This window comes from Paramormyrops kingsleyae, chromosome 17 (genome assembly GCF_048594095.1).
Source record: "Paramormyrops kingsleyae isolate MSU_618 chromosome 17, PKINGS_0.4, whole genome shotgun sequence".
Taxonomy (NCBI): Eukaryota; Metazoa; Chordata; class Actinopteri; order Osteoglossiformes; family Mormyridae; genus Paramormyrops; species Paramormyrops kingsleyae.
The window spans coordinates 15,883,403-15,910,507 of NC_132813.1; the positions used below are offsets into that span (position 1 = coordinate 15,883,403).

Consider the following 27,105-nt stretch of genomic DNA (forward strand, 5'->3'; position numbering starts at 1 on the left):
TCCAAAGATTAGCGTGTATGTCTAAAATGGTGCCGCGCTAAATGTTTTGTTTTTGATTCAGTGGTAGTGAACGTTCCGCTAATCCCTTTGCATTATATGCCACTGCAGCACCCCCTGCCGGTAAAAATGCTTATTACTGTCTAACAAAATTTGGGAAAAAATGACCGGACGTGACATTCCTAAGGATGAGCTCTGTCACTGAATATAATGCATACCCCCAGGTTTCATTGGAGGGACCCCCCCCTTCATAAAAGGGGCTTTCACAGCGGAGGAGACGTGATGCAGCTTGACTGCTGTAAACTAAGGTAAGACTGCGACTGAAACTCGCCCCCCCCACCACTCTGGAGAAGCTTACCCCTATTTCAACTCGCAGACCCCCCCCCCCCTCCTTCATGTTCACGGCCTTTCACTGAGTCCGAGAGGCAGTGTGACTGTTTAAATTATTATTTTTTTTTTTGTATCCAAGCAGAGAAACTGTGCTCACCATAGCAACATTGGCAGACCTACTCCTGCAGTGTGTCACGGGACCGACTGGGGGGCAGACACTGGGAAATGAGGTTACCTTGTCTCGCTTACTCTGTGATTTTTGCACTTATTGTTCAATGATCCATTCTCTGTGCCTTTACCAAATACATAATTTTATGTCCTGTGCCTGAGCTGCAGTTCCGTTATCAGACACTAGGTGTACTGTCTGTACGTGATCGTAAGGAGCGATCATCTCGTGTTTATATGGACCCCTGATATCAGGTGCACCTCTGCAGGTGCGTGTGTGCGTCTGTGACATCTGTGACTCCCTGAACATGTCCGTGCCAAGCTCAGAGAGGGTGGGGGACAGTGACTCACTGGCCTGCACAGTGACCGATGTCTCTCTGCTTGTAGGTCCCATTCCCCCTACAGCCCTGTGCAGTGTGGACATCTGATGGTGTCAGTGTGTGGGACAGTGGGAACAACTGGATCCATTGTCGAGTATCTGTGCTTCCTGTCCTCCCCCCTGCCACTCCCCCCACAGCACCCCGGCAGGGCAGTATAACGACCGGGTTATTGTCTCACAGTCAAACTGCCTTGTGAAAGTGCTCGTTGTTGAAGGTCCAGCCTGCCCATTGTTCTCAGGGCAATCCTGAAGGTTTCAAGCAGCCGTGTGTGGAATCGGGACGTTACAGGGTTAGCAGGCCTGATGGCCCCCTGGGAGACTCCGGGGAGGGGGGGGGTCTCCGCATCACACAGACGACGAAGCTCGCTCAACACGCTTTCCGGGGGCCAGCTTGCATCTTTCTTCTGCCATTTGCTGCGTGATCTTTTATTGCAGTTACCAGGCAGTGGAGCTGGTTGGGAGGCAGACACATCGCGCCTGAAAGTGTCAGCTAAGCAAATACTTGTGGCTTAAATGCCAGAAACTGGCCGCCTGCCAGCGAGAGCGTTTGGTGTAGCGTGCGTGGGGGGGTCTGTGACTGATCCCACGCCGCACGTCAGGCCCCTGCTCACAGCAGGGAGGCACACTGAGGCACAGTGTGCCGAATATCCCCCTGTGAGGAAAGTGACTCTGTGACACGCAAAGCCCCCAGCCCCCGAGGAGAGACCCCAAGGCCCAAAGGAATGTGAAACAGCGCCTGACTCTGTGTGTGCAGCCATGAGAAGCGGCTCCTTATACCGTCATCCTCGTGCCCCGCGTGATGGATTACCGCCGGGATCGAGACGCACACGACCCTTCGAAAATCAGCATTTTATTGATCTGGGGGTTACCCAAGGTTACAGAAGGAAGCCCTGAGTGTCATTTTTTGCAAATATTTAAACACACAGCTTTGTATATGTTACCATGCAGTATCAATAAGACGCTGCTTTTGTCAGTATTATGCTTTCACAGAATCATTCATACATAATACAGTGGTAATTATGTCAAATCTACATGGTGTCTTTCCCAATAAAATTAGGAGTTCAGCTCCTCCTTCAGTGATATTAATACTGTCCCCTTCTAAGCTTCCGACTGCCTGAATAGAGATACTAGCTTGCAATGAGAGGGGGGGTCAAACCTCCCTACCTCTCTTGCCCACACCTTTGCTCTAATTCCCACCTGCAGGGGGTGCTGCTGGGGCTGCAGTGGAGGATCTCTCCCTGGGGTGGGGGGGATGTTTCAGGCCACATTGCCCAAACTCCCCAGCATCTTGTGCACCCAGGTGAGCCAAGGCTGCTGCAGCTGAGGCTGGGGGGTCGCTTGCAGTTTGCCCATGGCCGGAGCGAGTACAGAGGGAGACATGGGAGAGATTCTTCTCTTTGGTCTTTGTTCTCGACTGGCTCTGCACTTCTGTTTTTCGGTTCTGAGAGGCCGGGTGGAGAGTTGGCCTGTAGACGTGTGCAGTACTGCCCTCTCGCCGTGGTCCTCTGAGTTTCGCGGCTGGAGCCGTCCGCTGGTTTCAGTGCTGACGGCGTGCAGAGCTGCACTAGCAGAGCTGTGCTTTGCTTTGCTGTTTAGGCCTGTTCGCAGTGCAGCTGTAAGAGGGATGCTGAAAACAGGCCTTTCCACAGAAAGAGAGAAAGAAGACATGTCTTCCTTTTTCTTTTTTGGTCCCATATTATGCCTTGGCTTGTGTCTTGGGGTCTTCTGGGGCTGGCTGGTGTGAGTGCTGGAATCGCTCCTCAGACGTCCGGCGTCTGTGTCGCTCTCCGGGACCGGCTGCTCAGCGGGGGGGCTGCTGCGGGGGGAGGTTCTGCCACCCATGTCTGTCTCTGGTTCAGCTCTGGTTGCTGTAGGAGGAGCCGCTGGGCTGACAGACCGGTCAGCCGGCCGCCATTGCGGTTCATCTTTAATGAGTTTGTGGGAATGAACATCCAGGTCTGGCACGCTCTCTGTCAAAATGTTGACGTTTCTCTCCAGTGTGCGATCCAGGTGAGCAGCCATTAAAAGGCCATTATTGTCGGCCTCCTCTGTTCTCCGGGCCGAGGGCGTCACAGCAGAGGCTTCTTCTGGTCTGGAGAGGGTGCTCACCCTCTGCTTCCTCCTCCGTCCCTTGTCCTTCTTCTTTTTCTTCATCTTTCTGTCCATCATCTTCTTCTTCTTCCTGTCGCCTCTGTGCGCTTCCTTCCTCGCGGACTCGGTGGTGGAGCCATGCGAGGTGGAGACCGTGGCCAGCACTTTGATGAAGTCCTCTGCAGCCGTCACCACGTTTCTGATGGATGGTTCCTCACCAGCGGACGCCAATGGCCGGGTGGCACCCTCTGGCCTGTCTGGGACCTTCTGTACCCGTGTGGCTAGGGTGAGTGTGTCGATGACGTCGACACCTCCAAAATCGTAGGGTATGGATTCCCTCAACACGGCAATAGGGACCTTATCATACCTTTTGCACCTGTTTGAGAGAAAGAGAGAGAGCAGTGAGTGACCATCCTCGGCCCCATCCTTCCAGCGGTCACACCTTGGTCTGTGTAGATGGGTCATGTCGGATACTCACAGGCCGTACCAGTGGCGCTCCACGCATTGGTCCTCAAGCACAAACTCAAAGCACGGCACCTCGATGACGTTGAAAAAGGCTTGACCCACCACCCTGGAGGATGTGTCATTTACCTTTCTCAAACACTCCTTCAGCCTGGAGGAACAGGGCAGGCCTGTCAGCCACATCTCCGAGATTAATCAGTTTGCTGCCAGTAACCCAGGGAAGCAAAATCAAAGTTGTGGCTTCTGCACCATTTTTAAACCATATTCTGTGTTCTTTAGTATTATAAGATACCGATGATTAATACGCATTTTTTGGAGCGACTGAGGGGGAGGGGCATGCATAAGCAGAGCAATTTGAAGCTGTGATACACCTCCATCAACCGAATACATACGGAGGCCTATGAAGTGAGACTTATTCCCGGAAGCACCCGGCGCGCTTTGACCACTCACGCGTTATCGCACTCGCAGTGGCTGATTGAGTGCCATTTAAAGTTGGTATAGCCGAAGTTTGTGGAGAAGGCCTGCACTACGTAGGGGCAGTGATCGTGGACCCGGCAGCAGCTGTCAGTGGCCGTGAATTCACCTAAGAGGGGCGGGCACATCAGCGGAATTAGCGCTTTAACACAAGCTATAAATCAAAGCTACAGAGAGAAAATGGCAGCGGAATGTTTATCCTTTTAGAAATATATATGATATTCTAGAACGTGAGAATTTCATATAAATTATTAAGGCAATAAACATTATTCTGTTGGTTGATTGGATATGGATGAAATAATACTTATTATAACAGTTTCAAACTGCAAAAATGTTCTTTATTAAAGCCACGAAGTTTTGAAGTGCAGGCTTCCGAATCTACATTACCAAGTTGGTCATAGTTCTCGGCGATGTTTCCAGCTCCACACCAGAGCGTCCCAGGGTAAGTGAAGCCGCGTTTGATTCTGCGCTGTGCCCCTCCGGTCTCCACACCCACGTTGCTTTTATCCTCTTCACCTGGCCCTGTTGAAGATGAGCCGGTGCCCCTACCGCGTTTTGGTTTTCTCAGGAAAGCCTGGCAGTGTGACTTCGCCTCGGCCACGTTCAATAAACTTTTATGCGAATCTACAAGTTTGTGCCTCTGATCTTTCAGCCCCAATCTGCACACGTGCATGAAGGACTTCACCTCCATCTGGCTGCGTGTTACGGAGCAGTCAGCAAGGTCCCCGGCGAGATTGCGAAGCGTGCGCACCTCCTCGGCGCCATCCGACACTTGGTGGAGGTAGTTTCCTGCAAGCCTGGTACTCCTACCGCAGAAGGTACCGTTTATCATATAAAATACTTCACTGCTCTCTGTCTCTGCATCCAACAAATCATTTAGAATCTGAGCCTTTACGAAGTTTCTATCCAGATAGGACAAAAAAACAAAGATCATCGACCACATTTTCTGCGCTTTCAGCACCTTCGGCCCGTAGACAGCAGCCCCTCTCCCACGCTGTCTCCAACCTCAGCCTTATAAAGACACGTTTTCGGTGGTACGATTATTAATACGTAGAGTGACAATAATGGGAGGGGTCCGGTTTTATTAACCCCTTCTTCGCTGGAACGGTGACTTGCGCGCTACGTTCAAACGTATCTTTACGAATTTATTACAATGGATCTGTGTTGAATTTACGACGCGCAGGCAGTGATCAATCAAATAACGTCGGAACTGAACGTGGTCACTAAAACACGTCCAAGTTCAGGGTACATATAAATTAATTACATCTACAAATTCATTTATTAAACATATATATGCACATTTGTTCTTTTATGTTGAAAACATTAGGAGCGTGCAAAAACATCACGAATTCCAAAGTTATTTTTAATGAAATAGTGAAATTAAAATGACTTTCCGTAGTGACACAGTTAATGCCGGTTAACTCCGCTGGCCTGCTGTGACCGCAAGTTACCTCTCCACCCCCCCCTCCCACACCACTACCGCCCCACCTCGAGATTTAGTTTGGTGACGCCACAAGGAGGAGGTTCCTCTCGGCCTTTCCATGGTAACAAGGGATGGGGTGATCTTTTCAATCCACGAGATTGGGCATCTCCGAGATTCCCCAAAGGGCATGGGTAATGACCTACTTAAAATGTGGGAACAAAAGTCTTTTTTTTCAATGAGAACAAAGGTTCACCGGAAATCTCACTATTACAGTGGTATTGCAATGATGCGAAACACAGTTGTTTAATAATAGCGGTGCACCTGTCAAAATGTAGGTTACTTGTTTTAGTTCTGGTTATGATAAGGTATGAAGGCTGCTGTGGGTATCTGCTCCCTATCTATGGCCTCATTGCTGATTGGCGTTGCTGCCCGAGGCGGGGGTGTTCGGGTGGAAGGTCAGAATCTAAAACCCCACATATCAGTCCGCTACATTGGATGTAGCTACTTACGGATAAGAAAGAGGGTGCATTCCGATTCTCCAGTAATTTAAATACATATGATCACAAATACAATCATCGTCAAAGCACGAAAGAAGAGAGAGCCAGATTATTACACTTGTACCGCATAAAAAAACGAACAAAATGCGCTTAAATTTAATCTCGAACTGGGTAGTAAATTCAGTACTAAGCATTTTTCTGATAGTCAACAACAGGGATATAGCCCATAGCAGTGGTTTTCAACCTTTTTTGCATCACGAACCAATTTTCGCTGGTCTGTAGGATAAAGCAATATGACTGTGTAGTTATACATTAAGTTTCTTGGCAGGACCTTTGTGGGAGTGCTTAATTAATCAAAAAGTTAAATCATTGGGCAGTAATACTCCACAACTGATTAATTTGAAACCGTGACTAGCTCAATATGACAGTGAATCACGTGCTAAGGAATTGGGAAATTAAAACGAGCAAGACTATTCTATCATTCTGAAATGACTCATTTTTGCATCTTTCTCTCTCTCAGAAGAAATCCGATTTCATTATGTCGGGCGGTGTTATCACTTTGTTACGTTAACACGGGCCTTGCAGGAAAACGGGTTGTTCTTGTTTAGTAGAATTGTCCGCGTTACTGTACCAACATAAAGAACTACTAGGTGGGGAAATGAACACAGAAAGAGATGTTTCCTACGGAATGCAGCAGCAAAAAAACGCTAAGATAACTATAATGCAGTTTTAAAAATGACTGTCCCTATGTGAATTATAATTGCTTGATTCAAAGTAAAAAATAAATCGTGATTACTCACTGCAGATTGATGATATTCCCAATATGCCTAATATTTTGTCTTTAAGTTCAGAGACCAAACATTTCCTGTTTAATGAAACGGTAGGAAATACGCCCGTATTGTCGTGTTTTATTCATCAGAACAGTTTACTGTAAGCGAACGATTTTCAGTTTTTAAACATAACCACACGTAGAGTCAATAGTCAGTGTAGTTTACATTTATTTATCATCAAGAGTGTATGTTTAAATAGCTGAACTGATTTCCTATGCAATCTATGGCACGTTTTAAAAATGCCCCTATGTGAATTATAATTAAAAATGCCGTCAAAATGTCTTGTATTTTGATACAAACAAGTTTGTATCTGTATTAATGTAGACAAATGTTTATAGCCTACTGCACGGAAATACAAAACAGAGTTGTGTCGTAACACAGTCAATGAGTGACGTAACTTGACGAGAGTTAATGAATCATTAAGTTGCGTGGTTATTGGACATGTTACTTCATAGCTTAGTCTCGTCCACTTAGTGTCGTAAGAACAAATAGTTGACATGAACATCAAGGTCACGTTCCTCATTAATCTCTTCACAAACTGAGATCTTATGTTTTCCTTAACAAATCCGGTAACCGGGGCCGAAATGTTTTTAAATATCTGAATTTTCAGACACAGCAACGTCTCAGTGAGTCGCAGGTCCAGCAGTGTCGTACACGGTATAGATATTTCGACCCATTATATGCAGAATTTAATAGCTGTTCGTAATAATACTCCCGGACATTTTAAGTTATTTTGAGGAATATATATGATATGCTCACGAATGAGTAAAGTGTTCTTGTTTAAGGTATCAGGGGATTATGGGTAATTTAAATATATAAAGGAATGATTGCTATTTACCCCAATCGGTTTGGCTACCTCTGACTAATGCTTTATAAGGATAATACATAATCCATTCAGACAGTCTATGTTGCATTCTTCACACTTGATTCCTTGATCTAAAAATTCCTACAGGTTTTATGATACCAGGTTGTAGCTCTTCACACAGTCTTGTACGGTTGGGAGGTGAAGCCCATAGTGATTATTCTGTGCTGTCAGTGTTAAGGTTTAAACCACATTCGGTTCTGAATTTTGTAGACTTGCTTTGGATTGATCCTCCGTTTCGCGGCGCACGTCATTCCGTCCGCGGGGAGTGTTCGGTTTGCATGATGCCGCCTGTGTTTGGAGGCGAGTTACTGCTGTAGTGAAATCATTCACGTGAGTAGTTTAAAGAGCCGCGAGCCCGTTCAATCAATAAGGATGCAGTCTTTGGAAACCTGAAGAGTTAAAAGATTTCTGTTTCTTGCACAGATTACAGAAAGAGAAACGTGGGGCCGAACTCCCGTGCGGATACGGTGTCCCGAGGGGCGCAGTCGGGGTGTGCATACCCTGCCGGATTCAGGGGCCCTTGGATACATAAAATCGGTGAGAGGGGCAAGGTGACGTTGTCAGGTTTCCCGGAATGTCCATCTATACCCCAGGCTGCCCCTATTACTCAGACATGATTAAGCATACGGAACCGGAGGAAGAATGTACTGAATTTTCACTCAGTTTCAGAAAAATCCTAAAATAATTTACTATTTTAACATATTTCATTTTACAAAAATATTTACTAATAATAGCAACACGAGCCTTGCTTTAGTAATTCTAGAACATTGTGAAGAGGCACACTACTTAAGAAAACCGATGCTCTCCGGTGCACTCCGATAATTAGTAGGAAAAACTAATCCTTACGCCTTTGAGTGACGAGTCTTGAAGTATCGTATTCTTCCATACGAGGGCGCTAAACTTTCATTTTAGGAGTTGTTCATGCAATCTTTGAGGGTGGCTGTAGGTAAATGTAGCCTCCGTAGTCCCCAAAACCTGTTGGCTTTTAAAGGTTATTTTTTTATAAAGTTAAACATTCTACGTTCAACCAAACAAAAGTTAAAAACAGCAAAGAATATTCTAGTTTTTGTGTCTAAAAGTGTGCATAAAGTAGAAAAATTACATTTGTATGGTAAAATAATTTTATTGGTCTAACTGGACTGTAAAAAGATTTAACTAAAATCCTTAACACATTTTCAGGTATTTAACACTGAAATGTAACACTCCAGGAAATGGGGGTGCATTTTCTACCTGGGCCTTATGGTTAACTTCCACATAAATATTATCCCATCGCACACACCGACATCTTCGCCGTCATCACCATCCTCATTGTAGATGAATGTACAAAGCCTGAACAGTTTTGCCATAGAACACATAACCCTAGGACACAAGGGATCTCTCAGCATGTACCATATTGCACAGTGAAACCAGCACACAGCCACTACAGGAAGCCTTGCATGCTAACGAGCAGGTAACGTGACGTCCAGAAGAATGCAGCAAAACCCAGCAGGAAAATGCTTGTGACCCACTTCCAGCGTCAGCGGAGAGGGAATCCGGCCCATGCAGAGTCCTCCATTCTGGGGTGGCGTCCTGCTCAGTGCCTGGCGAGCAAAGGCCCTGCTCTCCATGGCTATAAGTCTTGTCACGCTGGTGGCTGATATTCCTGTAGTGTAAAGTGTGATGTACTGGCCTCTCTCCTTTTATTTACAGCAGCTGGACTTGCTCTTCTTTGGTGTTGCATAAAGGTTACCAGAATTACTGCTTATCCCTGTAAGAAAACCAGCATGATGATCTCGGCACACAACTCCACCTGCGGGACATATTTAGTGTGTTGTATCTAACAATGAGATTCCTCATGTATAAATACACAGGAATTACATGACATGATCAAAGGATTACTCAACCACAGATTCCCAGCTTAAATAATCGTACTGGAAGACTGGTCTTGTGGGCCGACCTTAACCAGGTTAATTTGTTTCAGGGCGGGTAGTTGGAGTTTACTCACGGACGATGTCACCGACGCGCCTTGAGCCGCTTTTCTCCAGCTCCGCCAAGACGTTGGCCTCGAAGGTCAGCGACGCCACGCGGAAGAACAACTCCCGAACGTTCTCACCTGCGAGGCAGGTACGCATGCAGCCGTGTCACAAACCGCCAACACCAAACTGTCACACGCGTCCAAGCAAATTGCATGAGCGCTTCATCGGATTCGGGGACCAGTGACCCACCCGACAGGGCAGATACAGCCCAGTACTCCGCCTTCATCTCCTCTGCCATCTTAATGGCGTCCTCCTCAATCTGAGAGTACTGAGCAGGAGACTGAGGGGAGAGACAAGACTCAAAGTTTGTCCAGGTCAATCTAAGCTGAACATGCAGGTGGGCATTTGGGGGGAGGGGCAGCACGCACACTCAGGTCTTTCTTGGTGCCAACCAGGAATAGCAGGATGTGGGTGGGGTCATTCTCCTTCAGTGCATCTTCCAACCACTGCCTGAGGGCAGAAAGAGGAAGAGCTGAGAGTGAAACACTCTGCTGATGTGGTTCCCAACTGCACCCTGGTGGTCTGCAATGTGTGCAGCGTTCCCAGGTCCTTAAACCGCTAACGAAAGTAGCCGGATATTGGGTTGGTCAAATTAGGCAGAGTAATTAGCACAACTGAATACTCAGGTGCTTGGGCACCTCAGACATTTGCAGATGCCACGGCCAGGAAGGACCACAGCTGAACCATTAGTCTAGGGTACTGAAGTTCACTCCATACCTTGTGTGGTCCAGAGAGGCCACATCAGTCACGTCAAACACAACGATGATAGCTGTGGAGGACCAGGGAGCAGAAGCCAAATTAAAGAAAGCATGTGACAAATCTGTCCTGACATACCCACAATGCACCAGTTCCACCTCCCGTGAATTGGTCTAAAGCAGGGGGGGGGGAACCTGATCCATGGAGGGCCGGTGTGGGTGCAGGACTGGTGTTGAGAACCACTGCTTTATTATTGGCTGCCTGAGAGGCCATCCCAAAAACCCACACCGGCCCTCCATGGAACAGCTTCCCCACCCCTGGTCTAAAGGGTCAACGAAAAGAGACCGAAAGAAGATCCATCAGAAGGTGAGCGGGAGGTGTTTGCCGTACCCTGCGCTCCCCTGTAGTACGTGGAGGCGATGCACTTGAACCGCTCCTGGCCTGCAGTGTCCCACCTGAGCAGGGGAAGAGCACTTAACATGAGGGAAATATGAAAAAGAACAGGCTGAAGTCACTGCTCTAGAACTCATCCTGACCTACTTACAGCTGCAAACTGAACGGGACCCCCAGCACTTCAAACCGCTCCATCTCGAAGTCCACACCAATGGTTGCTTTGTAGTTCTTATCAAAGGTGTCCTTGCAGAACCTTTGGGGGGGACAGAATCATCTGAAATGCTTGAAAGCCCAAAAACTGATTGTAGCTGAAGTGGCTGACAGCCCACGCCTAACTCAAGAGGGAACATTGCTGCTCCATGCAGAAATTCACTTATTAACTTTAGCCTCATCTAAAGTTAAACATTTTCCCTGTTCAGCCCAAATGCCACCCTTTGAGCAGGCTTTAGTAACTCCACCCCCTCCCCGACCTCCAAACCAATCATAAGCTGTCTTCATGTTTCGCTTACCTATTAATCAGGCAGGTTTTCCCCACAGCCAGGTCACCAACCACGATGACCTTGGAGATCTTGAACCTGCTGGGAGAATGACAGATAACGAGGGAGTCCCAGGAAATCCAAAGTTCTGGCAAAACCGCCCCATGCCAAACGGGGCTGCCCCGGAGCCTGGGCCTCACCCCACTGTGCCTGTCCTGTGCTCCTGGCAGGCCGTCTTCACCTTGGAGTGGAATCCATCCTTGGTGTGCAGGGCTGCATCCTTACTGAAAGGCTGGCAGGACACAAGAGGCCTGTCAGAACTCTCCTAGCTCCTGAACACCTACCAAATTTGTCCTGTGGGGAGTTACATATGAGGGGGACTGTGCTTTGTAGCCGTACACCCCCCCCCATCCCCATAATGTATGGAGGGGCTCTGAATGGGTAGATGTGTGCCAGGAGGCCTGCGGAGGAGGTGCTCAAGCCCCAACAAAAACCCCAGTATAGGAGGAGGAAACGACTCAGCAAGTCTGGACTGGAAGCACTAGGCAACACATTCCAAACACCACACATCACATGGGATGGAGGGGGCCGAGCCAAACAAGGAAGTGACGGGGCTTTGCTCAGTGGCCCACGAAGGGGTACCTGGGGCAGCTGGGCGATGACACGGTCCCTTCTCACGGGGGGCAGCACACTCATGGTGGGACTCTGGGAGAGGGACACAGGAGGGGCGTGATACTCAGCCCATAAGGGGACTCACAGTCAGTGCCTCGCTTATTCCTGTGTGAATCTTACATTCCAGTTGGTTCATATTTTCTTGGTCGTTCAAATCCTTCTGAATCTCACCAGTGCACTTGGCTTCCTGTTAATTGTCAGGGCTACAAATTGGATTGGGGGATGACAAGCAAGCAGGTCTCAAAGAGCATACATTACCCGGATCTGTACAGTACTGTATTCTGTTAGACTCCCCGAGAGCCTGGATGCTACACTTACTTAGAGCGGCTAACCGTTAGCTAGCCAGTGAGTGAATCACTACTTAAAATGCTAAATATGTGCCTGAAAAAAATGCCATGATGTGCTTTCAATGTTGTTAGAACGTTATACTGCAGTAAAAAATTAATCTGATTAAAGTTCTTAAAACTTGTGTTTCTAAGTTCAGTCATGTGTTTTAAAGTGCAAAAGTATAGACGAGAAACTCACAATTTGATCTTGGTTATAGCTGTATAATGTAATACCGATGGCAAATGAAAACTAGCCTACGATTGCATGCAGATTCTGGTTCAGCCTGCGGTGGATATTTTTGTTCCAGCGACGATTCTTCTAGACGATGTTAAAGTAATCCGTTTTAATCCGATTTCGAAAGAGGGCCTTTAACAAAGAAACACTGATTCGGACACACAGTGTTAATGGTCAGAAACTGCAAAACTAAAAACGAAAAGTCTGCATGGAAGTAGTACATCATTTAAAATCGTCAAATGTTACAAACTTGGTAGACAAATAAGTTTTAACTTCCATTTCTTTCACTCCCTCTCTAACTACCTTATACATTTAAGTAAACTAAACAGAACCATTCACCCTTAACTCCATTTAACTGGATGATTAAAAAGACATCTTACAAGTGAAAGCATACAAGGATATAGCCACGTCAATACAATCTGGTTTTCCTTTAAAGCAATCCGCTTTTCACTAAGTAATACCTGTTATGTCAAGTACTGTAACGGGCATCAAGAGGCGCAAACATAAGACTCGTTGAAGTATTTTCGTTTGAACTCCGAGACAATGCATACAAAAGCTAGGTTAAGAAAAACCATTGCGAACGTACCTTATATATCTTCTAGCTTGCAAAAAAGTAATTTAATCCATTCAATAAACAGGCGAGTTACCTTTGAACAGCAAAAGATATACGTGCCAGGTAAGAAACCTTCCCAGATTCAGATGCACGGAAGTGATATTTCAGACAGACGGCTTTGATTAAGGGCAGCGGTGGGACAGCCCCCTGGATTTCAGCTTTTAAGATCCGCAGACCTCCCTATGTTGGATATCTGGGGAAGGGGGTCTCTCTGGGGTTATTTAACCTTAAACCCAAAACTGTGGAAAGTGGCACAAGAAAAATCTGTAATCATCATTTTAAATGAATGGCATAATTTTTCAAGCAACGGGAGATCCCTGCATATGGTGCGTAGTACACGTGTTAAATGCTTTGTCTCGATCGCTTCTTACTCTCACATAGTACTGTCCAGTATTAATATTCTGCATGTGTCCCGTCCTGTCAAAATATAACGGCTTTTGTAGTTTCGGAATCCCGACTGTGCAGCCTGCATAACGCTCCAGTGGAAAAATAGGCGAACAAAAATCCCAGCACTACATCTCCCATAACCCCGGCCCATTACCCCAGCGTCCCAAGATGGCCACGACTCCAAGGCCAATTTACTAAAAACGACTAAGTGCAATACAATCCGACAGTGGTTATGTGTGTTTATCACAAGCTGTCTGTAAATGTTGATCTTTAAAATGCAGCAGGACGTCCGACAGGCATGACTTTTAAAACCACGTCTTACCTGGTAGCGTTAGTAAAATAGCAGAAATCGGTAACCATAGTTATGGGGATTTTGGCTAAGGCTGAGCTACTTATATGCTTGGCTAATTTTTCTAACTGCAGATTTAAGCGGATATAATTCTTGTAATCATGGTCAGCAGATTACTGCAGACACACCCACGCCGTTGGTGCCGGGGCTCGCTGATGCATGGCTCACGTCTGTATATCAGCAAGTGGTTAGTCATCATCACCGGTACACTGGAGCATGTCACCAGTAACAAACAATAAGGCTCAGCATCAGGTACAGACATACCTATTTAAGATTCTGGCTGTTCGCTGTACAGTTCACAGGAAGGCTAGATGTTTGCATCCTTTTGTTGTAGGCTATTATGGAAGAATCTTCATATGACAAATATAGGCTACAATATAATCATTGCACAATACAAGGAACTACATTAAAAATCTAGATTTTTACAGCGAACAATACTTGTCGTCCTTTGCAAAGCCTATAGGGGGCAGTCTGCATAGTCAGATATCCGACATCTGGACCGAGAAGCTGCACGTTTGTCCTCAATACTACAGCCGATTCGCACGTTTTAGCTCTTTCTAATTAGCCGGAAAGAGTCTGATTAACTTAAAACCAATTCTTAGTTCAGTAAAGTCGTTCTCATCGCCCGATGTGTCGTGTTTTCCCATAGCATAAGATTAATTTCATATGCATTCATATGGCACTTTTGTTACCCAAAGTTAGAACGGCTGCACTTATTCTTGTCGGACGGAACATTCGCCCAAAGAGTTACAAGCTGTCACATATTTTTGTTGCGGGATAAATCTGCGGCTGGAAGGGATGAATGCGCTCTTAGGAATGTTCAGTTCTTCCATGAGGTCAGCCAAACCCCCAGCTTTCCCGGAGTGTCTCTCTGACCGCCCGTTTCAGCTGCACCGCCTTAAAAATCTCCAAATTCCGGCTGAACTTATCATGGATTCTGGTATCATTTATGAGGCAAATAGCCTAATTCATTTATTAAGTTTGTGACCAAATACTTCCGATGTGTGAAAATATTGTCGATGTTATTAATACAATATAAAGAGTCAAACACACAAACGTGTTTTATCACCCTGATTCTTAAAAAATACAATAGAAAACATTCATTATTAACAAACTTATATGGTGAGTGAGTAAATTTTAAAAACCGTTATGTAGGTATTTAGTGTGAAGAGATGTGCATCAGCTGTCTCCCTGTCCATCAGCTGGTGTGGGCTTCATTCGGACAGTACTTGTACCAAAACCACGGCCATCGTTTCCCTTTACGGTCGCCGCTCTCCGTGGATCCGACCTGGTTTGTTTTCAGACAAGTGCCAAAAGATGCCAACAGGTGTCACCAAAAGCTATCAAAACTAGCTATAACACAGCTACCTCAACCTGTGTTAATGTGTCACATAGCTACTCAAACTGCACTGCCTGAGTCATTAGCAGCCATGTAAGGTTTTGTGAAAATACTGGAGGCAGCTCAGAAGACAGGATGATACGCGTATCTGCACGAGACGGGTATATGTCCTGTGAGGTTCTAAACACAGAGTTCGGAAGCCAAACTGTTGATGGTGGAAGTGCATTTTAAGAGCATCATGATGTAGCCTCTCTGCCTTATTCGCTGAGAAACTTCTTGGAGTTTGTTGTGCCATTGTGGGCCGTGTGGGCCTTGGCCTGGGGGAAGAAGTCGGCGCGGAGCAGGCGGCCAAAGTAGATAAGGATCATCAGGTTCATGAGCATCATGGTGCTGAGGAAATAGCCGGCGTGGTCCAAACTGGAGTAGTTCCTCACAATGAACCAGGTGAGGAAGGCCTGGGCGCCCAGGCGGAAGAAGACGTAGGTGGCAAGGTTGAGCAGCCGGTTGAGGCCGTACAGCCTAGAAGCCTGAGCTCCTGCCAGCTTCAGCATCAGCCGCATGTGCAGGAAGACGCTGTTAACCTCCACGAAGAGAGCCACCACCGCACCCGCCACGTAGCGCCGTGTCACCAGGGTGTACAGGAAGGTCCAGACCACCTGCGGAGGTTGGGGGAGGGAAACACCCCAAGAGGTTATTTTTACTGAGGGAAAAAATATCAACTCGACGATATTTTGGCGTATTACTCCTTTATATGACCATTCTGTCCAGGTGCTTAAGGCATTGATGTTGAGATCCAGTGGGTGTTGGCCCTTGTGGGTTTAAGGTCCATAGGAGTAGGATGGTGTGTTATTTGCAGGGTTGGGAGGGTCTGGGCTGTGTTTGCTACATAAATAGAGGCACACTTGAAAGTCACTTTGGACCTAGTCGTCTGCTATACAAGTAGCTGTATATAGTGTGGTGACTTCACCACTAGAGGCAGTATTGTACTGTTCTTAGCCTTCCCCTGTAGAGATTTTTTTGGCTGCTTCTTTAGTTCGCTGACATCACTACAGGCCTAGTGTCACATGATGCTACTTCCTCTGATACAGGGTGTGAAACCAGGCCATACTCACTACAGTATGTGTGGGTTCTCATATAAACTCATTCACCTGCTTGTGAGCTTGAAATGCGTGTGTGTTTATTTTACAAAATTTGATGGCACTGCAACCGCACAGGTCTGGGACAAGACAATCTCCCACAAACACACACACTCTGGTCACAACCCAACACATAAAAGTGTGTGTTGTTCTCTGGTGGGTGGGGCCATGCCATCACCCAGGCAAATGAATGAGATCTGTGTGCTGCACTCAGAATACCCCCATTGTCACCTCAGACAACATGCCGAAGGGGCTGAACAGAAAGGGGGCAAGGCCAGTGGGGGATTCTGGGAAACAGGAAGCCACATCGCAGACTCTCATTTTGATTATTGTTGTTAGGGAATAGAAGATACAAGCTCCCTCACGACCAGTCATATATCAAGAGAGTTGGTGATGAGCGGTACACAGACATACCATTGCATGATGAAGCAGGAACTCCCATGATCCTCTAGCATGTCCCGTAAGGATAATGTCGCCGGCGTCTTGAACAAAGTACCCTGCAAACCAGAAAGCTGGGTCAGTACTGGCCAGAGATGCCCAAGATCTGCTCCCCTCTGAAGACAGCCAGATGCATGAGTGTCATCTTTTCTTAAGAGAAGAGAAAACCTGTAGGACTCTTCTTACAAACATGCCTCCACAGGTTTCCTGTTGGGTGGCTGGTGTGGCTGTCCTGGGGTGCGGCAAAATCAGACAACAAGCCTATTCATTCACCCCCCCGTGCTTCATTACTGATCGTATAACATTGGCTTCCGTTTTTTTATTTCTTTTACAACATACTGATAACAGATGCTCTCACTCCTCCCCATAGATGTCCTGTACCCTCTACGAGTCTCGGATCCTTCCTCCCGTCCTCGTGTCCAGTTGAGCTGTTCACCGTTCTGCCTGGAGCAAGCCTTGCACTACTGTAAGCCTATACAAGTTTGTCATTTGTCATTGTTAAGTATAATTCTCACGTGTGTCATCCTTAAATTAAGAGGTTTCTCAAGGTCGGACTGCTGGCTGTGGTGTAGGAGCTGCTCAGGGTGTGTGGAGAGGAATCAGGAAATGCCTGTTGGCCGTCTGCAGCAGAAGATGTTCGCTGAACCTGCACTGACCTGTAAACCGTGAGGCTGTCCAAGCCTGCCCCAACCAAAAAGACATCTACTCAGCTGTGATGTGACGGTCCCTAGCCCTACGTCTCACAGAGCTTCAGAGAGTGATGGAAAACTGATAAAATCAGGGAAATTCCCCCCTTTGCTTCACGTCCCCTCAGTTGGGTCCTTACCCCTCCTAAGAAGGCAGGAACCCCCCCGATGGGAAAGAGGGCTGTTTGTAGCTGTAGATTTTGGTCTCTAATGGCCTGAAACCAGATGAATGTACCTAAAACTTTCCTCTTCTGCCTTGTAATTATTTGTGCTGAGCGCCTACAAAAAGCTTTCATCCCTTGAGAATCTCACATTAAGAACAATCACCCCCCCCCACCCACCAAAATCATGCTGAAGTGCAAACAGCCGCGTCTCCGGAGTGATGCCGTTCTCGTTACCACCTCGGAGTGTGGATTTCGGCTTAGTGACCTCTAACCATGCCTACCCGGGTAAAATGGACTTGGGCTTAGTGACCTCTAACCATACCTACCCGGGTAAAATGGGCTTGGGCTTAGTGACCTCTAACCATGCCTAACCGGGTAAAATGAGCTTGGGCTTAGTGACCTCTAACCATGCCTAACCGGGTAAAATGAGCTTGGGCTTAGTGACCTCTAACCATACCTACCCGGGTAAAATGGGTTTGGGCTTAGTGACCTCTAACCATGCCTAACCGGGTAAAATGGGTTTGGGCTTAGCGACCTCTAACCATGCCTAACCGGGTAAAATGAGCTTGGGCTTAGTGATCTCTAACCATGCCTAACCGGGTAAAATGGGTTTGGGCTTAGCGACCTCTAACCATGCCTAACCGGGTAAAATGGGTTTGGGCTTAGCGACCTCTAACCATGCCTAACCGGGTAAAATGGGTTTGGGCTTAGCGACCTCTAACCATGCCTAACCGGGTAAAATGGGTTTGGGCTTAGCGACCTCTAACCATGCCTAACCGGGTAAAATGGGCTTGGGCTTAGTGACCTCTAACCATGCCTAACCGGGTAAAATGGGTTTGGGCTTAGTGACCTCTAACCATGCCTAACCGGGTAAAATGGGCTTGGGCTTAGTGACCTCTAACCATGCCTAACCGGGTAAAATGGGCTTGGGCTTAGTGACCTCTAACCATGCCTAACCGGGTAAAATGGGCTTGGGCTTAGTGACCTCTAACCATACCTACCCGGGTAAAATGGACTTGGGCTTAGTGACCTCTAACCATGCCTAACCGGGTAAAATGGGCTTGGGCTTAGTGACCTCTAACCATGCCTAACCGGGTAAAATGAGCTTGGGCTTAGTGACCTCTAACCATGCCTAACCGGGTAAAATGAGCTTGGGCTTAGTGACCTCTAACCATACCTACCCGGGTAAAATGGGCTTGGGCTTAGTGACCTCTAACCATGCCTAACCGGGTAAAATGAGCTTGGGCTTAGTGACCTCTAACCATACCTACCCGGGTAAAATGGGTTTGGGCTTAGTGACCTCTAACCATGCCTAACCGGGTAAAATGGGTTTGGGCTTAGCGACCTCTAACCATGCCTAACCGGGTAAAATGAGCTTGGGCTTAGTGATCTCTAACCATGCCTAACCGGGTAAAATGGGTTTGGGCTTAGCGACCTCTAACCATGCCTAACCGGGTAAAATGGGTTTGGGCTTAGCGACCTCTAACCATGCCTAACCGGGTAAAATGGGTTTGGGCTTAGCGACCTCTAACCATGCCTAACCGGGTAAAATGGGCTTGGGCTTAGTGACCTCTAACCATGCCTAACCGGGTAAAATGGGTTTGGGCTTAGTGACCTCTAACCATGCCTAACCGGGTAAAATGGGCTTGGGCTTAGTGACCTCTAACCATGCCTAACCGGGTAAAATGGGCTTGGGCTTAGTGACCTCTAACCATACCTACCCGGGTAAAATGGACTTGGGCTTAGCGACCTCTAACCATGCCTAACCGGGTAAAATGGGCTTGGGCTTAGTGACCTCTAACCATACCTACCCGGGTAAAATGGACTTGGGCTTAGCGACCTCTAACCATGCCTAACCGGGTAAAATGGGCTTGGGCTTAGTGACCTCTAACCATACCTACCCGGGTAAAATGGACTTGGGCTTAGCGACCTCTAACCATGCCTAACCGGGTAAAATGGGTTTGGGCTTAGCGACCTCTAACCATGCCTAACCGGGTAAAATGGGCTTGGGCTTAGTGACCTCTAACCATGCCTAACCGGGTAAAATGGGTTTGGGCTTAGTGACCTCTAACCATGCCTAACCGGGTAAAATGGGCTTGGGCTTAGTGACCTCTAACCATGCCTAACCGGGTAAAATGGGCTTGGGCTTAGTGACCTCTAACCATGCCTAACCGGGTAAAATGGGCTTGGGCTTAGTGACCTCTAACCATACCTACCCGGGTAAAATGGACTTGGGCTTAGTGACCTCTAACCATGCCTAACCGGGTAAAATGGGCTTGGGCTTAGTGACCTCTAACCATGCCTAACCGGGTAAAATGAGCTTGGGCTTAGTGACCTCTAACCATGCCTAACCGGGTAAAATGAGCTTGGGCTTAGTGACCTCTAACCATACCTACCCGGGTAAAATGGGCTTGGGCTTAGTGACCTCTAACCATGCCTAACCGGGTAAAATGAGCTTGGGCTTAGTGACCTCTAACCATACCTACCCGGGTAAAATGGGTTTGGGCTTAGTGACCTCTAACCATGCCTAACCGGGTAAAATGGGTTTGGGCTTAGCGACCTCTAACCATGCCTAACCGGGTAAAATGAGCTTGGGCTTAGTGATCTCTAACCATGCCTAACCGGGTAAAATGGGTTTGGGCTTAGCGACCTCTAACCATGCCTAACCGGGTAAAATGGGTTTGGGCTTAGCGACCTCTAACCATGCCTAACCGGGTAAAATGGGTTTGGGCTTAGCGACCTCTAACCATGCCTAACCGGGTAAAATGGGCTTGGGCTTAGTGACCTCTAACCATGCCTAACCGGGTAAAATGGGTTTGGGCTTAGTGACCTCTAACCATGCCTAACCGGGTAAAATGGGCTTGGGCTTAGTGACCTCTAACCATGCCTAACCGGGTAAAATGGGCTTGGGCTTAGTGACCTCTAACCATACCTACCCGGGTAAAATGGACTTGGGCTTAGCGACCTCTAACCATGCCTAACCGGGTAAAATGGGCTTGGGCTTAGTGACCTCTAACCATACCTACCCGGGTAAAATGGACTTGGGCTTAGCGACCTCTAACCATGCCTAACCGGGTAAAATGGGCTTGGGTGGCCCTGCTGTAGGCAGGGAATGGCATGGAAGGCAAAAGGTGGCAAGTTAGCAAACCTGCAGTGTATCTTCTCTACTGTCCATCTACGCAGTTACATTGTTTTAATATCCAACCTAAATGAATACCTTAACCCCGCCTCGTGCCCATAGCTTCCAGGATGGGCTCCGGACTCCCTGCAGCCCAGTAGGATAAGCGGTTTGGACAATGGATGGATGGATGGATGGATGGATGGATGGATGGATACCTTAATTCCCATGCTGACACTTGTTTAATGCTATTCAGGACTTGTGGGATTCCTGTGGGAATCATTGTCCTTTGGGGTAAGGCTGTCAAAATTCCCCATGCTTAGGGGGAGGGGCTACCTTTTGATATTTGGGGGGGGGGGGGTGACTGACCTGTGGAGATGCAGACGAGGAGGTAGGACAGCGGCGTATAGTGGGAGTGCATGTTGTCCAACATCTCTGGCCACAGGAGGACACTGGAGGCACAGACAGACACACGGACACACAGACACATGGACACACGGACAGACACATAGACAGACACAGAGACAGGCACCGCAGATCCACATTCCAAGCATTAGACTCAACACTTTATACAAGAAGAACAGAACATTTAATCTTTAGTGTACAGCAAATAAAGCAGCGAATCAAATATGATTGCCAGTATATTCTAATATACAGATAATACGATTTTGCTGTATAATGTTTGATCGTTTGTAATTGAGATTTTCAGTTATGTGGCTAAGCTTCTGAGAGGAAACAGTGAAACATGAGGAACCCAGCCCTGCAGATGGATATCTAATCTGCTGAGAACCTCTCAGGCAGGTCCTTAACCCGATAGCTAAGCCGACTGTGGCGTACAAGCAAGAAATTAACAGGTGCTGCATTGAATAAATCACTAAGGTCTCTATTCTCCTACTTGAAATCTTGTTTCATGGCTTTAACGTTTAATAAATAAGATCCGAATGTCTTCTTGGATTATCTGAAAAGCTTTTGAGAAGCTCATGAAGTAGAAGTTCATTTTATCCTGCCCTTCCTATTAATTTATGACTGTATAACAGGTCTGCCCAGTTCCTCCTGCTCTGAATGAGCTATGTTAGCAAGTGTTCCTGCAAGAACATGACATTATTTTCACAAAATCCAGTCTAACTAATCTAGCTTCACCTGCTTTGGCTTGATCCCAGTCTTCTCTATATGCAGTGTGCACCCCAAGTACATATGATCTATTTCATATTATAAATACTGAGATATCATGACTGTTTCATGTGTTTAAGATGCTGATGTGACATTCCATGCTGCTACGACGGTGTTTTCGATTTGAGATGAAACGAGCCGTCAGTCTTTCAGACCCGCTTCACTTTCACACAGTGAAGTACAAATGAGTTTTGCCCACTTTGAGGTGGGTGCTGAACATGCATGCTGCCCACGCCTGTCTTTATCCTGCTTTAACCTGATAGTGACACGCTCCTTAACACACACTACTTAACACGTTACTTAATGTGTCGACACTGTTGGGTCTGGCGATCCTGAGCCATCGCGACCTCGGGCTGATATCCCCCCGGTGGCCCTGGTACTCACCAGGAGATGGCCCAGGTGCCCGTGAGCAGCGAGTGGACCAGGGACACGGAGAGGTTCCTCCACTTCCACACGCGGAACTCGTCGTGCTGCACGCCTTTGGGCAGCGGCAGAGATTGCAGGAGCCCGTGGACGGCCCTGAAAGCCAGCGAGGAGGCTGCCACCGCCAGGCCGGGGTGCAGCTGTACTGCCGACAGCAGCCCTTCCATCGTCTGCCGCCCGTGTCCCTCCGGTCGCAGTGCTTCTGCTCCTCCTCGCTCCTCCTCGCTCAGTCCCACTTCTCAGCTCCTGTGTATTCGTATTCGTACACGTTTCATGGATGGACAGACAGACAGATCAACAGACAGACAGACAGACAGATCAACAGACAGACAGACAGAAGGAGGGAGGCAGATCCTGTGGACCCTGTGTGATGACTTTTTCCACCCCCCACCCCACCCCAGTTAGCCGGCCCCCGCCTCTCTGCACTCACTCACGATGGCCCGGTGACAGTGGCAGCGCAGAAAGTGTCACGTTTCTCAGTCACAGAGCATTTGCTAGAGATTCCCTGGGATTGACCCCATCCAGCTTTGCTGATCCCTCCCCCAGCCCCCCTCCTTTCTCAGCGTGCTGCTCCTCAACCAGTCTGTGAATCAGCAGGGAGACGGGAGGAGTGGCAGAGACAACCGGGAGCGTGTGGGCGGCAGCCTGCTTCTAGAAAACTCTGAAAGTTTGGGCGGGGCAATGTTGACACACAGAACAACAGCTAAAGAAAAAATGCTTGGCACTGTGATTTGAATGAAGCGTAGCGAGAGAGAGAGAGTGAGAGGTTTAATAAAAACATGTATTGTTCAGACTGAGACTTTAGCATTGTTTTGCATCTGGGATGGAAATGTTTGTGTCATAGGAGCACTTGTTACGAGCCTGACAGCAGAAATGGACTTTCCCAGACAGAATCTGCCCTCCCAAAGACTGGGCTGACTTAGGCTATGTTTCAGAGCTTCTCCCGAAAGATCCTTTCCTGTCAGCGTACTTTGGCGACATCCTCACCCTTTATAGAGGTACCTAAAAGCCAGCGTCCTCCATGCCTCAGGCCTCTCTGGTTTGTGGAGTCAGCTAGAATTTTGGGCTAATTTCATTGATTCAGACTGGAGACCCAAACTCATACCTATCCAAGTTCTAGTTATACATATAATGCAAAATGCAACAGGTTTGTTTTCAATTCCGTTTATTTAGATATAGTCAGATACCGTGCAATATTTTTTTTTGCGTTGCCGTAATGTGAGGCCTGGGCGGTTCTCCTTATGGTTCTGTTGGAGCGCCATCTGCCGGCAGCAGAGCAACGTGCAGCTCGGACCAACCTTTGGATAAAAAATAGGGGTGCACCGATTGCAGTTTTCTGGCTGATCAACGATCACCGATCCTTAGGCAACCTTACCTGCCGATCTCGATTTTTTTTTGCCGATCTTGTTTCTTTCATAACTAAAAGACAGTTACTTCAATGTTTCCATTTTTATTGAGTAAATTGATATGAATACTCACAAAACATGAGGTAGTGTCCTCAAATATAAACGAACATATAAATGAGCATTGCTGTTTGAACTACAAAATCATATTTTTTCTTCCAGACTTTAATTTCTCTAATTTTGTAAAAAAAAAAATATATATATAGCTGTTATGACACACTTGTCCAAAAAATAGGGAGGGAGGCAGCCTGCACTGCACCTCTCTCGGGAATGGGAGAAAAGGCTGATTTAACCCTCTGGGGCCTAGGGGTAGGAAACACACTTTCACTGACTGGGGCATGATCACACATTTCATCACACTTAATTCATGCCAAATAAATTATTTCTTATATATTTGTTTTGCCATTACACTCATCTTTATTTTAATATATATTGTAAATATGTCAGATTTTTGTTAAGTTTGAAATTTGACATCAAAGTATAGACATTGCAAAATGCAGTTTGGAACACTTGCAGAAACATTATAAAAGTACATAGTAAGCAATGCTGGCAGTTTGTTTTGATCCCAGATATCTGATCACCAAAGTCTTGGCTACATGAAGATGACTAAATGGTGTAGATGCAACATTAATTTGGATAAATAAATAAGAAAAACCTAACTCATGTAACTATTTCTGGCTCCTTTCATTGAATATGTAGCAACTTTCATGTGTATGAATGAGCCATTGTCACCTGGCCACGTCCCCAACCCCCTTTTATGGCGCTGAAGGGGATGTATCTGGATCGCGTTTCACCGTTGCGCTGTTAATCAAATTACCATGCGAATGCGATTTGAATACGCGCTAATGCGGCTATTTAGAATGTGAATAGCGATCTTCGGGTGAGAGCGGTACTACACGCCCCCGATGCAGGTAAAACAAAGTAAGATGACATGGTTTACTTTTTTGCCGATTTAACCTAATTAAAAAAACTTTAATACTTCCGACAATGGACGTTTTGAAAAGAAGACAGATTACGGATTTAGCCAGCGTTTTTTTCATGATTATACATTAAGATTTCAGCGAGATATTTATAAACTGAAATAGACGCGAAAAGTACGCGATGTCGTCGACGACATACTCGACCCCAAAGAGTTAAAAGCATATAACTAAGATCGGTGGATCTCATGGGAATATGGTCGATTTCTGATCCCCTCAAATTAACGTGATCGAGGCCGATCGATCGGTGCGCCGATCGATCGGTGCACCCCTAATAAAAAACATAAAGTAGTTGCAACAATATAATATTCATAACTCAAAAATCAGGTTCAGTAAGACGTGTTATGTATTATACATCAGGGGAGATTTCTAAATATCCACAATTATTATTTTTATGGTGAGATGCTGGTAAGCAGCATTATGTGTGAAAACATTACTTTTGGTCAAAAGTAATTAGAAAGTTGATAATAATTCAAAAACAGAATTCGATATTAATTCAATATCTTTCCCTGCAATTGACTTAAGTTGTCTGTCTTTCGCTGAATTTCACTATCTAATTTATTGTAATCCAGAGCTTTATTGTCGCTAGAGGGCACGATTTCATCACTTGACGAGCTCCGCATTTTTTTGTAACTTTGTTGTTTCGTTTGTCGTACGTTTCGGTTCTCTGTAGCTGTCGTATCTTTGTACTGTTTTCCTGAACCAGGTAACATTTTTGTACCATTTTGCTTGCGCTCGTCTTCTGCGTAAATTAAAGAAGGGACCTTAAAAACCATACTGGGAAACTGGTGAATGTGACGAGGTTAGTGTCTCTTGTCACCAGAACCATCCCTGATTGCAGTAATGGAGATGGTTCGCATTCCTTTCTGACCTTTGTCCAAGAAGACCCGTTTTTATTTGGTGTTAAGAAAATCTCTCCAGCTCTGTATTCTGTCTCCAGTTGTCTTTTAGGTCTGATTTAAGCTGTTTGTCTCAATCAGTCCATTTTCCCTTTGAAAACTTTTAAACTTTCTTCCTAATAGTTTCTCTATATATCTAAGTTTTTTTTTTTTTGTTTCTTTTACCCCCTAGACGACACAAGCCCACAGGCTGAAAACTCAGCAAAGTACGGTCAGGTTGAGAAGGAGAGGCAGTAAAAGCTCATTTTATCCTCACGAATCCCTGTTTTGTGAGGTTCAGTCGTCACACCTGCATGATAAATAGTCGTCCTGCTCACAGGCAGATGCGAAGCACCCTTTCATCACAGAGGGCAGCAGAGCCCGATATCCACCCGGCTGTGGACCTGATGACGCCCCCAGCCCCCCCACCAGCAGGAAGCCATGCTGCATGCATTGACTTCCCCCATTGAGCTCCCCAAACGCCTCTGCATGGTCTGCAGCCTGATTTCCTGTTTGGAGGTGCGCAAGGGATCTGAGATGCACATGAGAAGCCCCCCGATGCCGGGAGGAGTGACTCACCGAGCGACAGGCCACCAAAAACAAACATCCGGGTGGTCAGAGCTTGTGTTTGCGCTCTCCTCGTAGGAGGAGGGGGGTGACTTTGCGATTTTCCCATATGTGCATGTTTGTCTTTTTGGGTGACGTCCCAGTGGTCTTCATTCCTGCCCCCCATCTCCAGATTCTGGGGGAAATGTGAGCTGGGTCGGCCATTTTGGGGGCGTTTTCTTATAGCTGGTTTTACATTTTATTTATTCGCTCACTCCGGGGCCCAGTGGTAAAATAACTCTGTTGACCCTGGGATTCGAACCAGCAACCTTCTGACCATAGGTCCGCACACAGGACCAGTTGGATCACACGCTGTCCCCTCGTAGCGTGGGACTGGCGGTCGGGAGTCACTGCTGCGTGAGATGCTCAGTGACAAGGAATGTGCCACAGTGGAGACCCAAGCTGGCCAGGCTTGACGTTAAGCCCCAAAATATGCAGGATGGGTGGAGAAAAGCCACATGCTGCCTCTGAATTAGACAGAAGCAACTGCCCAGGGGCAAAGAGAACAGTGCCATCCGTCAGAAAGGTGTGGCCATTGCAGGCTAAACAAGCAGAATAGCTACTGTGCCCTGTGGCGTTTTTGACATTCTTTGTGAAAATGACCAAAAAAGGCTGTGACACATTTTCTTCATTAGCGTGATCTTACGCTCGGATTATAAGTGACAGCCAACCTTTCAATGAGGTAAGTTTAGTCAAAGGAAATCCTCACAAAGAGATTCAGACTTAGCCTGCTCCCTTTGCCATGACAGAAATGCTTGCTCTCGCCTTTGTGGTTGTGATGCTGGCTGATTCTGATCACTTTGACCACGGATACCAGTAATTCTGCAGGGCTCTGTAGAGTTTGAAATACAGAAACCCGCCTGGGCCAAATAACCAATCAGCTGATGGGTGAATGTGACAGCGTGTTTCGAGATCCCATCCCATCAGGGGCTGCCCCTCTCCCTCCACCTCCACTCTGAATGCAGATCGTTCCGTTGCCCTGTTTTCAATTCCAGTATGAGGTTCCTCGCAAACTTCAAAGGCCTGGAGATCCTTTGTTTCGGGTTCCTGTTGAACGAGGCCCCCGACCCAACCCTGATCTTACTTAAACAA

The 27,105-nt window shown here is 46.9% G+C and overlaps 3 protein-coding genes and 2 long non-coding RNA genes across 34 annotated transcripts; 2 read left to right on the forward strand and 3 right to left on the reverse strand.

The window, feature by feature from the left end:
• Window positions 1-1,705: 1,705 nt before the first annotated feature.
• proca1 (protein interacting with cyclin A1) lies at window positions 1,706-4,914 on the reverse strand. Its single transcript, XM_023818082.2, has 4 exons — window positions 4,286-4,914; window positions 3,875-4,007; window positions 3,441-3,575; window positions 1,706-3,338 (listed from the first exon to the last, which is right to left on the reverse strand). Exons 1-4 carry the CDS (start codon window positions 4,839-4,841, stop codon window positions 2,129-2,131), a joined length of 2,034 nt encoding a protein of 677 aa, XP_023673850.1. The 5' UTR covers window positions 4,842-4,914; the 3' UTR covers window positions 1,706-2,128.
• LOC111847157 (uncharacterized) lies at window positions 3,910-9,608 on the forward strand. The gene is made up of 4 exons (XR_002839035.1): window positions 3,910-3,987; window positions 4,246-4,340; window positions 4,551-4,716; window positions 9,474-9,608. It is a non-coding gene; the product is annotated as an uncharacterized lncRNA (long non-coding RNA).
• Window positions 8,617-14,135, reverse strand: rab34a (RAB34, member RAS oncogene family a). Of its 27 annotated transcripts, none has more exons than XM_023818092.2 (14): window positions 13,317-13,578; window positions 12,913-12,973; window positions 12,291-12,410; window positions 11,886-11,968; window positions 11,736-11,798; window positions 11,294-11,385; window positions 11,127-11,195; window positions 10,769-10,870; window positions 10,615-10,679; window positions 10,246-10,297; window positions 9,897-9,978; window positions 9,718-9,808; window positions 9,498-9,605; window positions 8,617-9,260 (listed from the first exon to the last, which is right to left on the reverse strand). In XM_023818092.2, exons 5-14 carry the CDS (start codon window positions 11,787-11,789, stop codon window positions 9,193-9,195), a joined length of 783 nt encoding a protein of 260 aa, XP_023673860.1. In that variant the 5' UTR covers window positions 11,790-11,798; window positions 11,886-11,968; window positions 12,291-12,410; window positions 12,913-12,973; window positions 13,317-13,578; the 3' UTR covers window positions 8,617-9,192. The 27 variants fall into 27 exon arrangements, with proteins under 27 accessions (XP_023673860.1, XP_023673859.1, XP_023673869.1 ...); XM_023818091.2 differs by having other exon boundaries at window positions 13,311-13,578; XM_023818101.2 differs by lacking the exons at window positions 12,913-12,973; window positions 13,317-13,578 and adding an exon at window positions 12,974-13,115 and having other exon boundaries at window positions 11,886-11,952.
• LOC140578960 (uncharacterized) lies at window positions 12,868-17,545 on the forward strand. Of its 2 annotated transcripts, none has more exons than XR_011983235.1 (2): window positions 12,868-13,002; window positions 16,959-17,545. It is a non-coding gene; the product is annotated as an uncharacterized lncRNA (long non-coding RNA). The 2 variants fall into 2 exon arrangements; XR_011983236.1 differs by lacking the exon at window positions 12,868-13,002 and adding an exon at window positions 13,130-13,265.
• Window positions 14,619-22,738, reverse strand: tlcd1 (TLC domain containing 1). Of its 3 annotated transcripts, none has more exons than XM_023818113.2 (5): window positions 22,584-22,738; window positions 22,111-22,395; window positions 20,926-21,008; window positions 16,565-16,647; window positions 14,619-15,670 (listed from the first exon to the last, which is right to left on the reverse strand). In XM_023818113.2, exons 2-5 carry the CDS (start codon window positions 22,314-22,316, stop codon window positions 15,272-15,274), a joined length of 771 nt encoding a protein of 256 aa, XP_023673881.1. In that variant the 5' UTR covers window positions 22,317-22,395; window positions 22,584-22,738; the 3' UTR covers window positions 14,619-15,271. The 3 variants fall into 3 exon arrangements, with proteins under 3 accessions (XP_023673881.1, XP_023673880.1, XP_072557319.1); XM_023818112.2 differs by having other exon boundaries at window positions 22,580-22,738; XM_072701218.1 differs by having other exon boundaries at window positions 22,566-22,738.
• Window positions 22,739-27,105: the final 4,367 nt, after the last annotated feature.